Here is a 21134-nt window from a genome sequence, read left to right as displayed (position 1 = left end):
AGACAGGAGGAGGAGGGAAAGAGAGAAAGAGAGAGAGAGGGAGAGGGGGACAGAGAGAGAGAGAGAGAGAGAGAGAGAGAGAGAGAGGGAGGGAGAGGGAGAGGGGGGGAGAGAGTGAGAGAGAGAGAGAGAGAGGAAGAAAAAAAAAAAATGAACTTATCTGCCCTTTCTGACGAGTGAAATACCAGAAAATAAAGTACCACAGGAAAGCTCAAAAAGGTTTCCAAATGAGCCCTGGCTTCCAGTGTTCAACTTTCTGTTTACTTTTTTATCTACCCTCTATCTTCAAATTGCTTTTCTAGCCTGGATCGGACAGCAAATTTGTACTTCTACACTAACTCACTTTCAGTTGGCCACAGCAGAACTGTACATCTCGACTCTTTTTTTTTTTTTTTTTTTACAGCTTTTCCATACTGGGGCCCACTTCCTGCCCAGTTGAGGAAAAAAATCTGGCCTGAAGATGAAATGACTGCTTAACATTATACTAAAACATCTGGTACCATTTTATGCACAGACCCATGTCTGAGAGCAGGCGATTCTAGCGGTCTCTCCAGCGGCACAGCGCATACCCAAACCTCCCCAGGGTGACATCATCCCATATATGGACTCTCCAGCCCAGCCCTCCCCCTTTTCCTGGTCCTAAATTCATTGCCAGTTCCCCAGTCTGCAGCAAATGTGCCACGTCAAGACTGGAAATCACAGCCCTTGAGTCTCAGTCAGGGCAGCAGAATTCAGGGGGGGAAGCTGAATGCAACCCCTGGTGCAGGAAGGGAGGCTTTTCCCAAAGACCGGGAGAGGATTTTAAGTACATAGATGGAAGCTTCTGGAGATCCTGCTCCGTCGCCCCAGTGTTCAGACTACCTGTTCAGGACAATGCCGTTGTACAGTAGTCTGCACATTGGTTAGACTGGGCAAGGGAAAGCAACGCCATGGACAGCTGGGGACAAAAGTTGCTGTTTCCAAGGAGAAGACATTTGTTTGTTCCTTTTTTGAATCTCATATCCAGTGTTTTTCTTCACAGGTTTTGCACACTAGGGACCAGGACGCCCTCGGGGACACTGCCGAGAAAGGACTGCTCGAGGGAAGACCTGTGGGTAAGGCCTTCTTGACTGCTCACCTGGGCTGTGACCAGGAGAGCCTAGGTGGGGAGCCAATGATTTGCTTTCACATGCAAGAGAAGCTGAGGTATATGTGTGAGGGATAGCCCTGCATTTAGTTTTAAAAGAGCAATAATGTGTGGTGCATAGAGATTTACTAGATGTTATTCAACTTCTGAAAAATTTAAGTCAAGTATTGTCTTAAGGTGAAAGGTTTTCCCACTTCAGAATGAAATATGAAAGGTCTCCAAACACTTAAGAACAATTTGATGAGGCGAGTTTTGAATTGTTGAAGTTAGTAATACAGACACCTAAAAACTTATCTGGATGAGTGCTGTAATATAACTCTTAACATCCCAGGATTGAATCCATTTTGCCTCAAAGTGAAGAATATGTGCTATTTTTTAAATGCTATATGAACAGTGCTTTTCTTAAATTTTAAATATTAGGAATAATAGTGCCTAACAATAAAAGAAGAAGCTGCCAGGTTTTTGCCTACCAGACAATTCAGATGGGACTGGTCCAGAAAACAGCACCAATCCAAAACTTATTGAGTCAGCAACCAAATAAATCAGGGAATAGAAACCTCTATCTTCTGATAGTCCCAATATATATCTCTGTGTTACATTTTTTAAAAATCCAAGAACGGCTGATAATCGCTGGTCAGCTGAGTCCTCGTGGCTGTATTTTACAATGCATCTATTTCTCGGAGCACTTAAAATGATAAGGTACTTTGTCTAGAAACCCACTGATAAAAAAGGAATTTGTAAACGAAAGCAAAGTTTTCTTTGGTCAGTTTCCAGCTGTCCTGGGGGTGAAGGAGGGTGGGAGAGGGGGAGGAAGATGGGAGGGAGGAAAACCCTCAAGTTGAATGAAATCCCAATAGAGAGAATAATAGAGAAAGTCTGGGTTGCAATACGATCCATGCTGAACTTTAGAGACGGGTCCCCTAAAGAAAGTTCTGGAAAAAATGTTACTGCCTCAGCCTCTATTATATCTACCCTCAAAATAATTCTATATAATGAAAATGGCTGTTCTATAGGCCTTTGTGAAAAATGAAGGTAAACCTCTTTTGTCCTCTTTTAATTCTGTAAAGTTACACTGGTTCCTTAACACATCATTTTCTAAAGCACACATTTTGCCACAATTCAGAAATTTTCACAAGTTCTCTTTGGCAAAATATTTTCTTACCAAAGGTTCCCCAAGTTATCTTTTGGTCAAAGAAATTTATTTTAAAAATTACTCCTTTGATCATTCCAAAACTGGTACAAAGAACATAAAAGTTTTCTTTTATTCATGGTTTTTAGTTAAAATATAAAATGAAAGGATTTATTTTAGCTATTGTCTCCATTTAGACGATAGAATAATGTCATCCCTTTTTTTTTTTCCTATTGTCCCTTGGAAACTTACATATTCATTATTTTTAATAAAACAAATGAGATTTTAAAAATCTACTTTTCACATAGGAAAACTGAAAAAAAAAACTCTTAGATAACCTTAAGGAAGCTTATTTTTCAAGAAATATTTTTACTACTTGATACAGTTACTAAAGAAAATAGCTATAAGGTACTTTGGCAATATTTAAGATTTCTCAAATATTGAAATTCTATTCAGTTTTTTGCTCCATAGAAATGACTGAATTTCCCACTTGCTTTCATTTCATGTATGTTTCACTTACATGTCTTTTTTCATAGTAAGTGGCCCTTTTGTTTCAAAGAAACTAACCCACCACCACTGGTTCCTCACCTATTTTCTCCCTTAGGATGACTTTTAGTCTAGAGACAGAGGGGAGCGGAGGGCGTCCTTGGCGTAAGTACAGGAGTAGGAACATAAGAATGAACTTGCAGAGGGGTAGCCGAGAAGCCCCTGCACATTCTCCCTGGAGTTCTGACTACCCATTTTTGATGCAAACTTTTAATAAATGGGAAGGAACAGTACTTATTTTTCAACTGTATGAACTAAATTAAAAACCAAAAGTAAAAGCTCACATTAAAAACTACTGCTGACTGAAGGAAGGATGTTAGTTTATGCGCCAGTATATATACCAACATGTATATACATGTGTCGTAAATAACTTTATCTATTTCTAGGATAATTAGAATAATGTTTAACTTTATTTTGATATTACTTTATAAGGAAATATACAAATATTTTAGGGATCATGGGATCTATTCCAGAGGAAACTAACCAACAATGAATATCTTCAACTAAAACCACCCTGGATATGATGGTAAGTGTTGGTATTAAAATTAAATATTGTACATCGTCAGAAAAACACAACTGCTTGCAAGGCCTGTCCAAACTGTACTTCATAGAAACTCAGTACTATTTTGCATTTTAGTGCATGGTGATTGATAAATTAGACTAGATGCTGAATTATAAGAATTTTTTTTCCACTAAGCTTCAACATAATCATTTGTTAATTGGAAAAGGATCAATATGAAAATGTTTATTTACATTTTCAACTCCCATCCCTTTTTTAAGCCATAGATCTCAAAACCAAAGAAAGTTTATTTACAATGGGACAAAATTTCACACTGATCACTTTCTTTAAATCAGTCAATTGGTTTAAAGCCCTTCCTGCTTGGCATTTGAGCTTTTGGCAGAGATAATGTGTTTATATTTTTTAAAAACCAAAATAGACTACCTACCCCCACTTCTCACCCTACAGACCACCCACGTTTTTCACTCTGTGGGAAAGGGTTCAGGCACAAAACTAATGAAGGAATTTTCTCCCCCCTCCCTGTCTTCCCTCCCCACCCCCGACCCCCGGTGAAGTCTTAAAGATATTATACATGAAATAAAAAAAAAATACAACTTGATAATGTAAAAAACTTCACTCATCCACCAGCGTCCATCATTATTAAAGAGAAGCCAAAGCTTTTGATTATTCTACAAGAGATTTGCTCTTTAAAAACAACCCACTGTCCTCTTCTCTAAGGAGACTATCCCACCCATCTCAATAATATCTAAATAGTACATAAGAGATCATCTCTCATAAATTGTAGCTTAAAATAGCTAGAAGTCAGTCTTTAACCTAAGAGAAGGCAGGAAATTCCTCAATAAAGATTGAAACTTTCTTACTTAGTTTCTTCTGTCTTTTTAATGTTGTGTGCTACAAATCATGTAGATAGAAATATTTACCTATTTTGTGAACATCTCAAGATTTTTATCAGTTTTAATAAATAGAGATAATGAAGTAAATTAAGGAAAATAATTAAATCTTAATTTTGAATTTCCTGAATTGTGACAGCCAGTTTCCTGGAGTTTCTTTGGTATAATTTTGCTGTAGAAGGCTTAGAAAATTATTCTTTTTTAACATTTCTCTCTTAAAGTAATAAATAAAAGAAAGAAGTAAGAAATAGTAACCATATTAAAAATTACATGGTATGATAATAATATAAATAGCCCATTATATTTCAGCTAGTATTTTCAGTGATGATGAATTAATATTCATTGTGTCGTTTAGAAAATAGAAAAAAAATCTTAAATGCTTTTTCAGTTTTCTACATTTTTAAAAAGCTTAGAGGCAAGTTCAACAAAAACAAAAATTTATGTATGCCACATAATTTACTAAAATTGTGTTTTTAAAATCTATTAGAAACATAAATTGTCCAAAAGTCTGATGAATAAAATAAAATCACTTTTCAGCAAGAACTTTCCCCCTGAAAAGCAGTTATGGTTTTTCAGGCTCAAATATATTGGGGTATCTTTGTTTAATAGAACTGTTTCATATTAAAGGATAACGTAACTCATAAATATTTTTCTCTGTTTTTTCAGGTTGCATGCACCATTCCTTTAATTGAGCAGAGTTAACTGGATCAAATTATTTATGGGAAAGAGAGGGAAAGCCATACAGAATTATAGTAACTTTAAATTTCCACCGATATTCTCTTTGTAAGTGAATTACTTCATACACATTTTCTGTTGCACTGAATGCAGCAACAATAACTAGTTTCTTAAGGTATTTGTTTTTGCATACTTTGGCCTTGTAATTATTTAAGTAGCAGCCAAGTTTACTGATGTTTTTGGTTCTGTCAAGGAAAAAAATAAGTCCTCTACTCAGAAGTGATGACCAGAAACAGAATCAACATTTATTTTTTGAAATTAAACAAATAAATGGAAAGTTGCATTGATCAACTCTTTCTTAAAACTGTACCATATCTAATCACTACATAAAAGTTCAGATGTGTAGAAAACTGTCTTTAGTCTCTAAAAACTATTTTGCGTTCTATAAACTTTCTATTTGCTATTTTCTCAGAATTCTGCAATTAAAGGGAAATAACAAACTATGCGTTTTCCTTAAAATTCTTAGGAAAAAATCCCTAAGTCCATACTCCTTAGATGATAAGGTTTTGTTTTGTTTTGTTTTTTTAAATGCCATTTATTGGCATTTTGACTACCTGGATATTTTATTTTTTAAAGGGCAGGAGGATTTGTTAAATATCGCTTCTATATGAATTGATCATTTGTATTAAAACAACCAATAGAATTATCCTCGACTCACCAGAATTAAATTTTCTGACTGTATATTTAACACCATTAACTCTTTCTTATATGAATTATAAGGAAATTATGCAAAGGGTCTAGTTTTGCTTTTTTGGACATGAAATGAAATTTCCTCTTCTGTGTTTAAGATATTATTTTGTACTACATTACACTAACAATGTCCAAAATGCATTGTGAGCATCCCTGTGGGTAGCAACTTTTTAGTTTTTATCCTTTTGACTCATGGTACAGCCCTGTAGTTAACTAAGAGGAGGAGAACTTAAACTCACAACTGCTCTTTATTTGGTTTTCACATCCATACTTAAAAATTTGGCATTAAAAAGAATATGAGAAATTTAAATAAGTTCCTCTTGCTTAATAAAATATTGAAAAAAATACACCCCCTTGTAAAATTCCCACCATCGAGGCATGAGATATCAAAGTCTGCTGGTTGAATTGTCAAATACATTAGGCTCATTAATTACTTTGAGAATGGATGACGTTTCCATGCAAATGACAAGTTTCTTTTTCATGAGCAAGGTTGTGGTACTTATCTACTGCAAGAACCATGTATAAACATAGTCTTTATCTTTAACTTCAGTTTCAAAATATGCAGAGTTTTTACGAAGAGGAAAAACATCTGGTTCAATTACTCTGAACTCTGACTGCATGTGGGCCAGTAGTTATATGAATTGGAATTAAGAATAAACCTTATGTTTAGTTTGGGGTGTTTTTTTTTTTTTTTTTTTTTTTTGGTTGTTTTTTCCTTAACATTTCAATGTGAGTTTTCTGTTATGTCAATTATCCATGTTAGTACATTGGAACAAATGTATAAGTGTACTTTCTGAATAAAGTTAAAAGTCTAACTTGTTTTTAGTTCTATAATGTTTTAATGTTTAATTCTATTGTGTGTTTTTCTCCCTTTCCCCTGACCCTCCAAAATCACCAAATCTGGAAAACAGACTGATTGTATCTGCCCATGACCAAAGGAAACCCGAAGGAACCAAGGGCCTGGCTGGACGGAGTTGTCATGTGTCTGCCTGTCTACACTTGCTGTGCAGAACATCCGCTCACCTGTACAGCAGGCACAGACAGGCAGTCACATGACAACCCAGCCTGAAAGACAACCAGCCATTGAAAGAAAGCAGCCCTCACACCATAGCATCTACACCAAGAGCTACAACCAAAATGAGGGATGTGGGGGCCTGGGGTTTTAATCTGTTGGTTTCTTAACTCGTATGTATTATTATTATTATTTTCTTTTGATTCAAATATTGAAACCCACCAAAAGTAAAGTGAGTGGTGCTTATGAAATATAATAAAACCCATTTCTGAAAATGTTCCTGTGCTTTCTATAGTTCTCTTTTCCTAATTGTTGTCAGTAAATTATTACCCTTGACATTTATTGTACACAGCTTTGCAGCACCCCATAATAAATATAACAAAATAATGTAACTTCAGTCTGATGCTTGACAAAGAGTAGGTGATTCTAATAATTCTACTCCAATTCAGTTTAGCTTTCTTTATCGTGACTTCTTGTTTACAGATTTGAAAAAAACATGATATTCACATTGATTACAATAACTCAAAAATGATTGTAACATTGAAACATCACTTAGTATACAAGAACATAACACACGAATATAGGCACATAAATATACATATATATATTCACCAAGAACTATGGTTCCTATAAAATACTAATATATAAATTGTCAATATCTGACATTGTGTACATTTTTAGCAAATAAAACAAAATCCAGAACCATTTTTTGTTACTGTTTTTAAGAGAAAGAGGAAGGAAAAAAAAAGAGCCAAGGGGTAATATTTCAAGGGATTATGTATTTTGAGTTAAACTCTCCTGGTTTGGCTCTGGGTAAAACATAGTTAGAAGAGTATTTCCAACATAATTTTCAAATGTATCAGGATAGTTTGCTTCTCTTCTTTTGATATATAGAAAGCTGAAATTGAAGCTTTAATATTTCCAAGTGTCATGATGCACATGGATTTATTACTGCCATTGTTTCATTAAGAAGGAACTACAATTCTAAGGGTGGAATTTATGGGGCCAATGCACTCACATAGAATACATGGTCCTATTCACTGGAAACTTTCAAATCCTTGAAATGTTTAGACTGTTCAATAATTTTCAAAAAAAAAAAAAAAAAAAAACAAGGAAAGGGATTAATGGATATGTAGTGTATATTTTCCCATATCTTTTGAGGAAACGTCCAAACTTCAGTTTACATATTGTGAACTATCAGAGTGAAATAACCAGGGTTTGCTTGTTTATATGAATATTTCAAATACTCGAGGGTATATAGTGGGGAGATGGGTAAAATTAGAAATTCGTCAACCTTGATTTGGTTCACTAAAATGTTTTAACTTCAGTACTTAAAATTAATTTTCATCTTTCTTAGAAAGATTCTAGTCAAGCTTTAAAAAATGTTGCATAATACTATCCAAAATTTTGGGGTTTTTTTAACCTAACTAAACACTTCAAGTTTATATTTTGGACTAAAGCAAATTTATTATTCAGATATTTCAGTTTTAAAATGAGAGATTTTGTCCTAAGGCTAAAATCTCCACAAGGTTCAAAATTTCTACTTTATATATGATATTTTACCAAACCTGTTGTTTTAAAACAACCACCACCACCACAACAGTGACTGGGTAAAACTAATAAGTAAAAATATGATTAAGGCTAAAACCTTACATTTAACAATCTGGCCTAAGGAAATAAGTCACCTGCTAAAATACCCTACTGCAAAACACACTGTGCACTGAAGGTGTTTACCTTAAATAAGAGTCCCATGACTAGCGATAAAGTCCTAAACAACAGTTCACAAAATGTAAAATATAAACAGGAAGACAATTTTAAAATGTCTCACAGAATATTTGCAGAGTATCACTCAATTTTAAATGCTTTATGTAACCTGTAGCAAATGCCTCAGACAGGAGTCCACAGATGGGTCATTCTACTGGACCCTGCAAGGCACTGCCAGGACAGTGCTTCAGAGCTCCTGGGATGACACAATAGCTGGGCCAGAACCTAGAGAAGACTGTTTCATTCCACCGAACTCAAAAGGGAAAGCTAAGGAGGCCAGCACAGTCATCCTTTAATGAGCCACTCCAGGATGACGTTTCAAATAATTTTCTCTTGAAGTATTAAGTTAACTTACCGGTATTACTTTTTTTTTTTTTTTTTTTTTTTTTTTTTAACTTAGCAAGGCACATTTCAAAGTTTTACTCCTCCAGGAAAGGGTAATAAAAAGAGTAGTATTTTTCTTCCATCATAAACTTCTGAGCACAACAAATAATGTACATAAGGGAGTGCATTTGGGTCTACTCGTATTTTTAATATGTTTGAAATAGAATTTACCATTATGGTTTGTTGAATAATACCATATATTTTTCAAAATTATAAATCTTCGTATCACACTAGATGTGGAAATGTTTACAGGAAACAACCCCACATTAGAAAGCATAACATAAGATAGCTTATGTATGTGAGAAAACACACTCACAACTGTACTCATGAAGAATTTTAAGTAACATAAATGTTTCAAAGTTTTATATTTATTGAGACTTTTAAAATAAAAATATCTAAGTTTTGGCTAACTAAAACAACCCATCAAGAAGTGTGACTAGTGATCATGGGTCAATCCTGACCTCATCACGGGGAGCATGCAGACCTAGCCAGAAACAGAATCTTGAAAGTATAAGTGCAAATGGAAAGAGCTGAAGAATTCTATAACTTCTCAGTTTCACAACTTTGACCATCCAGGGATGTAGCTGTCATTTTGCTTCCTATTACTGAAGTTACATTTGTCATCTGTTACAGCTACATAATAAAAACAATACTAAGTAAATATCCCTATAAGGGAATTATATAATCTCCTTATCAAGTTATCCAAACACTTCAACCCACAAAAATGAGGCCTGCAAATTTTTAAGAGTCCAAAGAATGTCCTTATTTCAATGCAGACTTTGGATTTTCTTTAATACTGTAAGGTTAGTACATTTCCACTGGAAATGCTTCTGTTGCATTACTCTACTTTCCTAGGAGTATTCCATTATGATTTTAATCTTCATGCTGGACTATATAAAGAGAATAAATATTGGCTATGTGCTTTCATTATACATAAATTAGCAGTTCCCCTTTTTTAGATATTTTTAACAATCTTTTTTAAGCATCTTTCTCATGGATATTAAGAAAAATAGGACTCTTTTCTCCTTGAATCAGAATATTCTATGCTTTTAAATTTTTATTTTGGATTTATTTATGTATTTATTTATTTTGCTTTTTAGGGGCGTGCCTGCAGCATATGGAAGTTCCCAGGCTAGAGGTCGAGTCCAAGCTACAGCTGCCAGCCTACTATGCCACAGCCACAGCAACATAGGATCCGAGCCACATCTGCAGCCTACACGGCAGATCACAGCAACACGAGATCCCCAACCCACTAAATGAGGCCAGGGATTGATTCTATACCCTCATGGATACCAGTCGGGTTCGTTTCCACTGGGCCACAATGAGAACTCCCTTATTTTGTAGTATTTTAAATAAAAGCCATCACTTTTTTCCCAAATCTCTTTTTAAAGTATTAATATAAAACTACCTAAATTCGAAATCCTTTTAAATGATAGTTTCTATTTTATTCCAATGTCTTGCTCTTTTCTAAATCCCTTCAAAGAACTCTACAAAATATATTTATAATATATGAAAATGACATCAGGAAATTTTCTGCTTAAATTATCTTCAATCTAGGAAGTTATATAGTCAGAGGAGAAAGAAAAAAAAATCCATTAACCTTCAACAATGACAACTGAGAAAATTTTAAGACAATCTACCTCTCAGGGTTATTTTACCCTGTAATTCAATAATTTGGTTTAGGCACTTAAGAACCAGGATAGGATGAATTATTATGCTGTACCTAATTATTTATTTGCTCACTCACATCTTCATTCAGCCAATATTTATTTAGTGCCACCTATCAGTGCCTTGTCTATTGGTGGTAGAACATGGAACAAGACAGTGGTTTGTGTCACAAGAGGCTTACAGTTTAGCAGGAACTCATACACACAACCAGTACTTAGCATATGTAGTAAGTTTTGTCAGTTCTCATCTTTTGAAAAAAATCTCTTAAATTCATTCATTTCTATCAGTTTCCTTGATTCCACCCAGCCCAAGCTACCATTATCATTTACATATCCCACAGCAATAGCTTTCCAACAACTCCCCAATCCAGTTTTGTGCTCCTCCAGTTTTGTCTTTACATGGAAATCAAAAAGATCAATAAAAATTTTAAATCTTATTGTGTGATTCTCCATCTTAAAAACTTCAAAGGCTTCTCATTACTCTTAGGATCAAAATCCTTAATCTTTATAGAGTCCTTTTCTCTATTTGTTCCCATCCCTGTGCCCTCAATTCAGTTTCTTAAATCCATCAGGCTCACTCTTGCCCTAGGTATTAACACCAATCTTCTCTGACCACTCAGTTTAAGGTCCCCCCCCCACCCCCATGATGTGTTTTCCATCCCAGACACTACTTCTTAAGTCAAAGGATTTATTTTTTTCATAGTTTGTAATACGAATCTCATAGCGGTTCCTCATTGTTTACATTTCTTTATCAGGAAATATCCTTCATAAGGGCAAGTACCTTGCTGTCCATTTTATCCTTACTGACTAGGATAGTGTCTGGTACATAACAGGTTCTCAGGAAATATATGTTGGGCAATGTCCAGGTGATTAAGAGCACAGCACTGATACTTAATAGCTGGCTAAATTACTCACTCACTCTGAGTTCCAATCTTCATTTCTAAAATGGAGAATGTAAATCAAGGACTGACCTAGCTCAGCATCTGGTAAACTATAAATATTCAATAAATGTTAGCCAGGGATGATCATCATCATCATCAAGATTATCATTTAGACTAAGACCTGGGCTTCATAGGTTTAAGCAGGCAGCATGAATAGTGGAGATATTCTTTACAACCACAGTTACTTTAGAACTAGGGAGCATCTTATTACTCAGAAGCCCATTGGTTTTGGTTGAGCATTCTGACTAATTTGGATATACAAAGTTAAGCCTGCAACAAGCCTGGACTAGATGCTAAGAAAAGCTTAACGGATATAGATAATAGAATGAGGAAACACCTTGATTTGGGACAATCCAGACTGACACCATTGAGGGGAGAGATAGGAAGAGGAAGAGAAAAAGAGAAGCCACTGTACGCCCACTGGCCTGGGCCAGCACAAGGCGAGAGCTGCTAGTGACACACCCAAATGGGATGCCCCACTGATTAAAAACTGCTTTGCAGAGGGTCAGCTAACATTCTATTTGAGGTTGTTTGAATTGCTGTATTCTTCTTTAGATTCATAGTAAAAAATAAGAACTAAAAATATCCTTATGTTATTATTTTGATAAAAATCAAAGGAGCGGAATATCATCCATCTAAGATCCCAAGGGATATATGCAGACACACAAGCTGTCGTCACCCCCATAAACTGCTCCTCCTTGAATTGGGGTATGCACGGTGACAGAATGCCCTGGAGAGGATGAACCCAGAAAGAGGCCTATGCAACCCCTAGAGATGTGTCCAGGCCCACTTGTAGATGGAATTTCAGAGTTGGGTGGTACTGGAGAATGATTTAGAAGGACAGTCAGGTTTGGGTAAATCTCCTAGGTAATTAGTCATAAAATATCTAACCCTGTACAACATGGTCTACTTCTTTTTATGCTGCAGAGAGCTCCAATTTTAGAGTAATGCTAGAGGATAACACATATAGTTAGGTATATAGATTATTTTTTCTATAACCACACTGTATTATATGGCTTCTCTGAAGATAACATGTGGAAATAATATTGCCTGGGACACAGGTGGAAACCTTTCTATTAAAATCATCTGTAGAAGTTCCCATTGTGGCTCAGTGATAACAAACCCAACTAGCATCCACCAGGATGCAGGTTCAATCCCTGGCCTCACTCTGTGGGTTAAGGATGTGGTGCTGCTGTGAGGTGTGCAGGTAGCAGATGTGGCTTGAATATGGCGTTGCTGTGACTGTGGTGTAGACTGGCAGCTGTAGCTCCAACTCAAACTCCTAGCCTGGGAACTTCCATGTGCCACGGGTGGGCCCTAATAATAAAATAAAATGAAATAATCTGTCCGTAACATTACAAATAACATTAGTGTAGAATAATGGTTCAAAAAGTGCAGTTCATATATGTTTGAGGGTGTTCATGAATCCACCAAAAATTTAAGCACAGGGTAGATAGATCCATTAAGGGTGAGGAGAAACCAGGAAAATGCTGGGGCTCTATTATTACCCTCATGTCAACTCTAGCTTAAAATTATTGCATAGGGTTATCATGTTGTTGCCTCTGTGATCTTGGATAGGAAATCATCCAGTTTGATTTTATCACCCCTAACCCACAGGCTGTAAGGAAGGCAGCATGGAAAAGTCTCACTGAAGGAATGGGGTCAGAGTTCCCTGTTACTGTCTGAAACTTACTATTCTCTGCTGAAAACTCCCAGACCCCACACATCATATCTCATAATATGAAATGACAAAGACATTTGGAAATAGAAGACATGCGTCAAAGAATAACATTATAGTAGCAGAGCATAGTATTACTTGCAATGACAAGAATAAATATATGAATGTGATACCTAAAAGTTTATAACTGTACTAATTAATATATGATTTCTCAGTCTCGCAAATTCCCATGAGGCGAGTTGGTCAGCAACAGTCCCCATTTGGTAAGTAAAGACTGAGGCTCAGAGAAATCTGTTTTGTCCCAATATTGACAGTTGGTCACAGCAAATTCACATTCTCCAACACCTTACCCTTTTCAATGCACAAAGCATATGGTTTATAAGGCCTTTTGTTCAACTAATGTCACCCTAAAAATAGCATGAATCATTGTTCTTTAATGACAAATATATTTCATAAGTCATTTATTACAAACCTGTCATAAGTTATATAAAACTTTGTCTATTAACGTGACATAATATGTGCTATTTATTCAACAGCCAATTAGGTTATAATGAAAACATATCTGTCTAATTACAAAAGAAAGTAGGAAGATGAAAGAACACAGAAACAAATGGAAATCCTTCATGAATATCTAATATTATTAAATAAATGATAAATCCATAGCTAACTTAACATTTACAGTGTCATATTTACTTGACTAAAAGAGATATATTGTCATGTAGCAGGATTTCCTAAATATGTAGGTGTAACTGTGACAGATACCATGGGAACAAAGTACAAGCACTCAACTTACCAACAAACTGACTCCAAAAGCTGAGTAAGAACTCATGCTTATTTTCACAAAGGAAAATTCTAAATTTGGGGTTTTCAAAGTTGCCCACAGAAGTATGTTTAATCTATGTGTAGTTAAACTATGGGAGCCAGATATGTACGAAATCTAAGCATCATTTAAAACATTGCTGAGGGGAGTTCCCTGGTGGCTCAGCAGGTCAAGGATCCAGCATTGTCACTGCTGTGGCACGGGTTCAATACCTGGCCCAGGAACTTCTGCAAGCTGCAGGTGTGGCCCAAAGAATCCTTAAAACACTGCTGTTAAAGGATGAGGATTCAGGGTACAAATTCAAGAGGCCAGAGATGACCTCTATGCCCACCCTCCTGACATTTCTCCTGACCTCCTTTCCCCATACCCTCCGTTCTAGCAGCCGCTCTCAGCAGACACTAATAGCTAGTTGTTGAATACTGGTAAAGAGCAAGGAACAGTGCTGCCCTCTCCCTTTTTCCCTGATGGCAGGCACAGAAGTGGTCTGTGATGGGAGGAATCGCTGGCAAGAGTAACGGAGCAGCATAGAGAACCACTGGGAGTTCCTGTCATAGCTCAACGGTAACGAATCCGACTAGCAATCATGAGGACGTGGGTTTGATCCCTGGCCTCACTCAGTGAGTTAAAGATTCAGCACTGCCATGAGCTGTGGTGTAGGTCTCAGATGTGGCTTGGCTTCTACATCGCTGTGGCTCTGGTGTAGGCCGGCAGCTTCAGCTCCAATTTGACCCCTAGCCTGGGAACTTCCATATGCCATAGGCGCAACCCTAAAAAGCAAAAAAACACAAAAAACCTAGAGAACCACTGAGTGGTGGTAGCCAAGGGGTAGTAGATGGCTCCAGGGGAAGAACCCTCTGCCCTGTTGACACAAATACCCTGAAGACAGGGGTCATGAGTCAGGCATTACCATTTGGAAAATTTCCTGTTTTCTTGAGCAGAGTTTTTAATGAGTAACAGTAGCTAATGAGCACAGTGTAGATGTTTGGGGCCCATCAATTTGCTGCCCTAAACTGAACTTTCCTCTCCAGCCACTATAAGCCACCATCTTCTCTCGCCTGAACCACAATACGATCTCCTAGCTGGTCTCCCTTCTTCTATTCTTTCCACCCACTCCCTCCATACACACATTCCATCCCACATGTCAGGCCAATCCAGCACCCAGCATAATCTTTTTAAAATAAATCTAATCAGGTCACATCCTATTGATACAGGCCAATGGTTTTCAAGTATCTTTGAAATAAAATCCAAATCATTGGGTGGAGCCTGACAAAGTACGTCTGATTTTGTTTCCTACTTCTCTCTCTTATTGCTCCTACATCTCAGCCACTGGCTTCCTGTCCACTTCCACCCTGGGAGTTTTATACTCTCACCCTGGAACACTCATCAACACAATCTTCTACACAGTTCATCATTCCAGTCTCGGCTCCAATGTTACTTCCTCCCAAATACCCAATCTAAAGGTCCCTCCCTCATCAATTTCTAGCTCACTGACCTCTTTTCTTCAGAGGAGCCTTATTATCCCACCCATTCCCCCCAAAACACCCAATCACATATATCTTTAATAAAATGTTCCCTGGCACTCAGTTAATATTATAACTGCACATATGTATTTTCTTTGTGTTATAACAAGTGCTCATGAGGGAGCTTAAGTGGCAGAGATTTTGTAAAAAGTTATTCTGAATTTATAGCAGAGAGGAAGGGCTGACTGGTGACCATGAGCTCACCATGCTCTCAAAGCCTTTTCCTTCCCTGCGGGGAGTATCATGTGCCTTCCAATGGGCTTGTCTCAGTACCCACACAGCCAAACATAAAAACACCCTGAAGCCCCATTCCATCAGCAGTAGCCAATCCCAAAGACTTCAGAGCCCCTGATAGGAACACCCGGGGAAAGGTCAAGGCTGGGATGCCTGGAACTCATCTTAATAAATCCCCAGTGGATGAGGTTGGCTTGGAAAACTCCAGCATCTCAGAGATTCTTACCTTCATTTGTGGTTGAAGGCATAAGCTCTGGAGCCAGACAGCCCGTGCTCAAATTTCTGCTTTGCCCCCAGCTAGCTATGAGACCTTGGCAAGTTAGTTATCCTCATCAACACCAAGTCTTCTGCCATAAGGGATACTGAATTATATAGAAATGACTTCAAAAGGTTGTAACTTTTTTTTTCTTTACTTACTCATCTTAAAAATGGGAATAATAACACTACTTATCCTTAGGGTTATAATGTGGATTAAATGAGTTGATTAACAAATATAAAATATTAGCTATTACTATTACTATTCCTGAGCAAAATCCTTTGCTTTCCTTACAATAACCGAGAAAGGCCCTAAGACCAATATGTATTTAAATGTATACACATGAGGATCTAAATCCTTGTAAATAAAATGTATCTAAGATAAGATCTAGTAGGGCAACTGAAAACAAAAGAAGATAATCTATTTACTGATGTTTATATCTAGGCAAGCATCCCAAGAGTTCCTACAGCTGTGGTCTTTAAACACTGGAGCTTCCACAGAAAGACAGAAATATCTAAGCAGCCGGCACAGGAAAGAAACCATTACTAATGCTCAGACTCACAATGACCAATTCTACATTTGGCTGAAGTCAGTAAAATATATGACGTAAAAATCTGAAATAAAACTTTTGAGTAGTTCTTTGGACATGTCTATAAGATTTGATTTCCTTTACTGTAGAAAATTTAGTGGTCATCAAAGGATGATCTGATATTTATTCAACACACTACAGCACTTAGGAAACAAAGAACTACATAGGACACAAACCTTTTCCTCCTACAACCAACAAAAGCACCTTTCAGAGCTTTCAAAAGATGGAAAAAAAAAAATCAAGCCAAGAGTAGAAGGACTTTTAACTCTGAAAGGATTGCCCTTTATGGACAAATACAACTGACACAATCTCACCTGTAAATAGTTTTGCTATCACAGAGTATCCTTAGCCAATGTTTGTATGCTGCATTACAAGCACCGAAAACTTCTCAGGTCAGGCCAGAGCTATTAAAATTTCCAAAACCCTGTTTAATTTCCATCCATGCCCTCCCAAATTTACCAGTATCACTATATAGCACTTTAATAGCTCTGCAAGACTGATTTTTTTTTTTTTTGGTGTTCTTTTCTAGCTATCAGATTTAAATGAGTAATAAGTCACAGGACCAAAATTATTAACATCTAACATGAACCAGAACACCATAATTATCGTAATTCATGCTTTTACATAGATATCAAATTCTCAAAGAAAAAAATTCATATAAACAATCATCTGGGACTCACTTGAAGACTAGTGATTTAGACATTTTCAAAAGCCTGTCATTTAATACAGATGTCACAGCAATAATTCCAAAATGCTTTATTAATTCTGCATCACTGTTATTAATTTTGCTCTTATGATGCTCTATTAACTTGAGTATATTCAACACATTTAACAAAAATTGCTCTCACTATATCGGTACTTTGCCATTATTACAAAAAAGGAAGTTTTCAACTCCTCATCCATAATTCCATTTCTTCAGGTAGACAAACATGCGACTACATCAAAGAAATCAAAGATATCTGACAGGACTATTGTAAAATTTAAAACCTCTGAAGAAAAAAACTACATTTCCTCAAACAAACATCCCAAGCTAAGTCTTACTGAAAGAAAATCACTGGTGTCTCGAAATTGTGGATCACAATAATATCAATTAATTTGAGATAGAAACATTTTAATTTAAAAAGTTCTATCACATCCATGGCTTACCTCATCATCTTTGTACCACGACAAGCTTTCAGCAGTAAGGACGAACCAGTATCCCTTAGAGCCTCCTTTCATGATGCCAATGTTGCTGATGGTTAGCCATCCCTTTCGAATCACCTTCAAGAGAGCACAGATCAGCAGGCACATTTAGTTTAACATGAGCCAATGTGGAACACAAGTCTTGCACTTAGCTAAAAACAAGATACAAGATACAATGAGAACAGCATGGAGTTCCCTTGAGGCACAGCAGGTTAAGGATCCAGTGTTGCCATTGCAGCAGCCCCAGTCACTGCTGTGCCACAGGGTTCGATTCCCTGCCTGGGAACTTTCACATGCCACAGGCATAAACCACAACAAACAAACAAACAAACAAAAACCGGCATTGTTCCCTCAAAGCTCAACCTCTATTACAGTATTCAAAATAATATATCTTCCAAAAGCACAGACAACCAGAGGGAAGGAAATCTCCCATCACATGAACAAAATCAAAATCGTGGACTTGTATGAATGGCAAAAGCAGAGCAACTGAAACAGACAGGAGCAAAATAAGGCAGTCTAATAGGTTTGTGCCAGGCCTATTTATGGCACGGCTACTACAATTAAAATATACTTAGTTGATTGGATGAACAACAATAGACTCTCCATGCCCACTGTCTCTTATCCCCTTCCAGCCCACTGGCCCATTTGTTTGCCTAGTTTGCATCTCATTAGGACTCCCACCAGGGACTGGCCACCAAATGGTGAAAAGAAAAAACTCAAGTCAACCAATTAGTTCCTTTTTAACAGCTATGAAGAAGGCTGAATGAGAGAGAAAGCTGAAACGGTTGGCTAAAATTAAAAGTTTGGAGTTTTTTAAATGGTCTAGATTTATCCATCTACTTCTGGTTGTTATTTGCCAAGCCAAAACATTCATAGAATCTTCATAAAAATCTTTAAACATCCTTTAAATTTTAAAACATTAACAACTTGGATTACAGATTTGATAGGAATTATCTATAAATGGCATTTAAGTGAAAATCTAGTTTTTTCTGTTGTAAAGTTGAATTCTGTTTTCCATATGGCATAGTTCGCTGTCTCCTCTATGCTAGCTAATTTCTGTTGTCATAGAAATTAAATACTATATGGAACTGTATGATATTGTTCAAAATGTCAAAAATCAGGCTATCCCTACATTGTTCATTATCCCAGACATCCCAAAATATTTTTTAAAATTGCTACTGAATGACCAAGTATCAGTTCCTAAAGGATAATTAAAGTACCTTAGTAATAATATTTTATCTCTATATTTATATTTATGTTTTATTTTTTAATTTTCTAGTTGAAGAAGGAAGGCCAGTCAATTCTAGGGAAAATAGTGAAATAAGATGAGGTCATTATTGACCTTCCAAGCCTCTTTCTACACTCCCAGTCCCTGTCACCCTTGATTCTGTATTTCAGCATCTCCCAAGTGCCCGGTGTCCTTTTTAACTCTATAACTTTCATAGACCCCCAAATAAAACCCCATTCCAGGCCCAGACTAAGGCAATTTTTTCCAATGTTCAAAATTACTCCTTCTTCCCTCTACTTCAGAAAAAAAGGAAATGAGACTTCTCCAAGTATGGTTTCTGCCAGCTTTATTATAATCATTGGGATGCTTTTTAAAAATACAGACACTTGGGATACCTGCAAGTCCAAATGAATCGGAATACATAGATAGAAAACCCAAGAATCTACATTTTAACATGTCCCAAGGTGATTCTTATTCATACCGAAGTTTGAAGATTATTGCACATATACATTCTCCTTAGAGCAAATAATCTCATTTAATTTTTAGTAAGAAGGAACTGATCATCTCCACATAAGACTGTTATCCACACCATCAGGGCTTACAAAGAGTGTACTAATCATGGCACTTAATGAAAGTGTATTTACTATTTAATTTTATCAAGCATCATTGGATAAAGAGAAAGTCTTCCAGGTACTCCACAAATTGCAGTAAGAAAAATCACTATTTCACCCATTGACATAACAGGCTGGCTTCATCAAGAAGAGTCATGAATTTAGTTCAACAAACATTACTTTTTTTTTTTTTTGCCTTTTTTAGGGCCACACCCGAGGCATATGGGGTTCTCAGGCTAGGTGTTGAATTGGAGCTACAGATGCTGATCTACACCATAGCCACAGCAATGTGGGATCCAAGCTACATCTGAGACCCACACCACTACCCATGGCAACACTGAATCCTTAAGGAGTGAGGCCAGGGGTCGAACCCACATCCTCATGGATACTTATTGGATTCATTTCTGCTGTGCCACAATGGGAACTCAAACAAACATTTAAGAACCTATCACATGTCAAGATGAAAAAGAGTGATGATGACACACCCCTGCCCTCAAGAGTTTTACAGTTTTGTAAGGGACGGAGATCCATAAAGAGATCATTTCGATATAACGGTATAGTAAAAGATGTATTCTAAGCAAGAGAAGGAGCACTGGACACAACTTAAGAAATGTTAAGAGGTTTCCTTGGACACATGGTAGCTCAGGAGAGCCTGGAAGAGAATTACAGTTAGGTCAGGAAGTAGTTTGCTCGCTGGTTTGTTTATTTTCCATGAAGGAAAAACAAGAACAAAATATGAAAGAGCCACTTCGAAGCAGTAAATTTGAGGTGGGACAAAGAAGTTGAGGCTGGAGTGGTGAATAGGGTAAAGCCAGAGAGGATCCAGTTCAGTAGACCCCAAATTTTGTTAATAAAATTTGGCAGTTCCAAAATAAATTCCAAGTGCATATTTAAATTGATTTTTAAGTACATATGACTATTGTAATAATAAACTGCATATATCCATAGAAATACACAAAGAAATATGAAAGTATGATATAAGATAAAATATTTTAATTTTTTTCATTTTGGGGGAAATACATTTTGTTACATTTATATCTTTATTATTGACTTCTCTGTGATACAGAATGACAGTTAAATACTAATAAATCTCAACTGTTTTATTTTCTAGATAAAAATATGTATGCAGATGTTCTACTATATCCTCCTGCATTCCAGTGAATTTTTCATGCTCCCTGAGACAAACTAGGTTATGTACCCTATTTGCAATAACCCAAGTAAGAAATGACTAAGGTGTAAAGTAAAGCCATGATGTAGAGAGCATGAAAATAAATAAATCTACTGGAGAAACACTAGGAGATAAAAATCAACAGGACTTATGACTATACAAGAAGGGGATTGATGAATGTAAAGACTTTAGAACTGCACTGTACAGTAGTCACTAGCCAAGTATGTTTACTGAGCCCTAGTAACTAGTTCTAACTCACGTGTGTGATAAGTATAAAATGCACACTGGATTTTGAAAACTTAGTACAAAAGAAATGTAAACTATCTCTGTCTTAAGATTTATCGCAAGTTCAAATAACATTTTAGATATATTGGGTTAAATAAGTTCTGTTCTCAGTATTCATTTCACTTGCCTCTTATGTTTTAATGTGGTTATTGAAAAATT

The 21134-nt window shown here is 36.4% G+C and overlaps 1 protein-coding gene and 2 non-coding genes across 17 annotated transcripts in view; 2 read left to right on the top strand and 1 right to left on the bottom strand.

Annotated features, from left to right (window-relative positions):
* The window catches only part of DNM3 (dynamin 3), a 542471-nt gene that overhangs the window by 270558 nt on the left and 250779 nt on the right, over window positions 1–21134 (bottom strand). For all 15 annotated transcript variants that reach the window (XM_021063640.1, XM_021063637.1, XM_021063646.1 and 12 more), the window contains one exon: window positions 17648–17761. In XM_021063640.1, coding sequence (XP_020919299.1) covers window positions 17648–17761 — 114 coding nt within the window. The remainder of the gene's footprint in view (window positions 1–17647; window positions 17762–21134) is intronic.
* On the top strand, window positions 837–912 carry MIR199A-1 (microRNA 199a-1). Its single transcript, NR_038596.1, has one exon. It is a non-coding gene; the product is annotated as a microRNA 199a-1 (primary transcript).
* On the top strand, window positions 6594–6703 carry MIR214 (microRNA 214). The gene has a single exon (NR_038497.1). It is a non-coding gene; the product is annotated as a microRNA 214 (primary transcript).

The sequence above is a fragment of the Sus scrofa genome, chromosome 9 (assembly GCF_000003025.6).
Source record: "Sus scrofa isolate TJ Tabasco breed Duroc chromosome 9, Sscrofa11.1, whole genome shotgun sequence".
Taxonomy (NCBI): domain Eukaryota; kingdom Metazoa; phylum Chordata; class Mammalia; order Artiodactyla; family Suidae; genus Sus; species Sus scrofa.
This window is presented reverse-complemented; position numbering and strand designations above follow the sequence as displayed.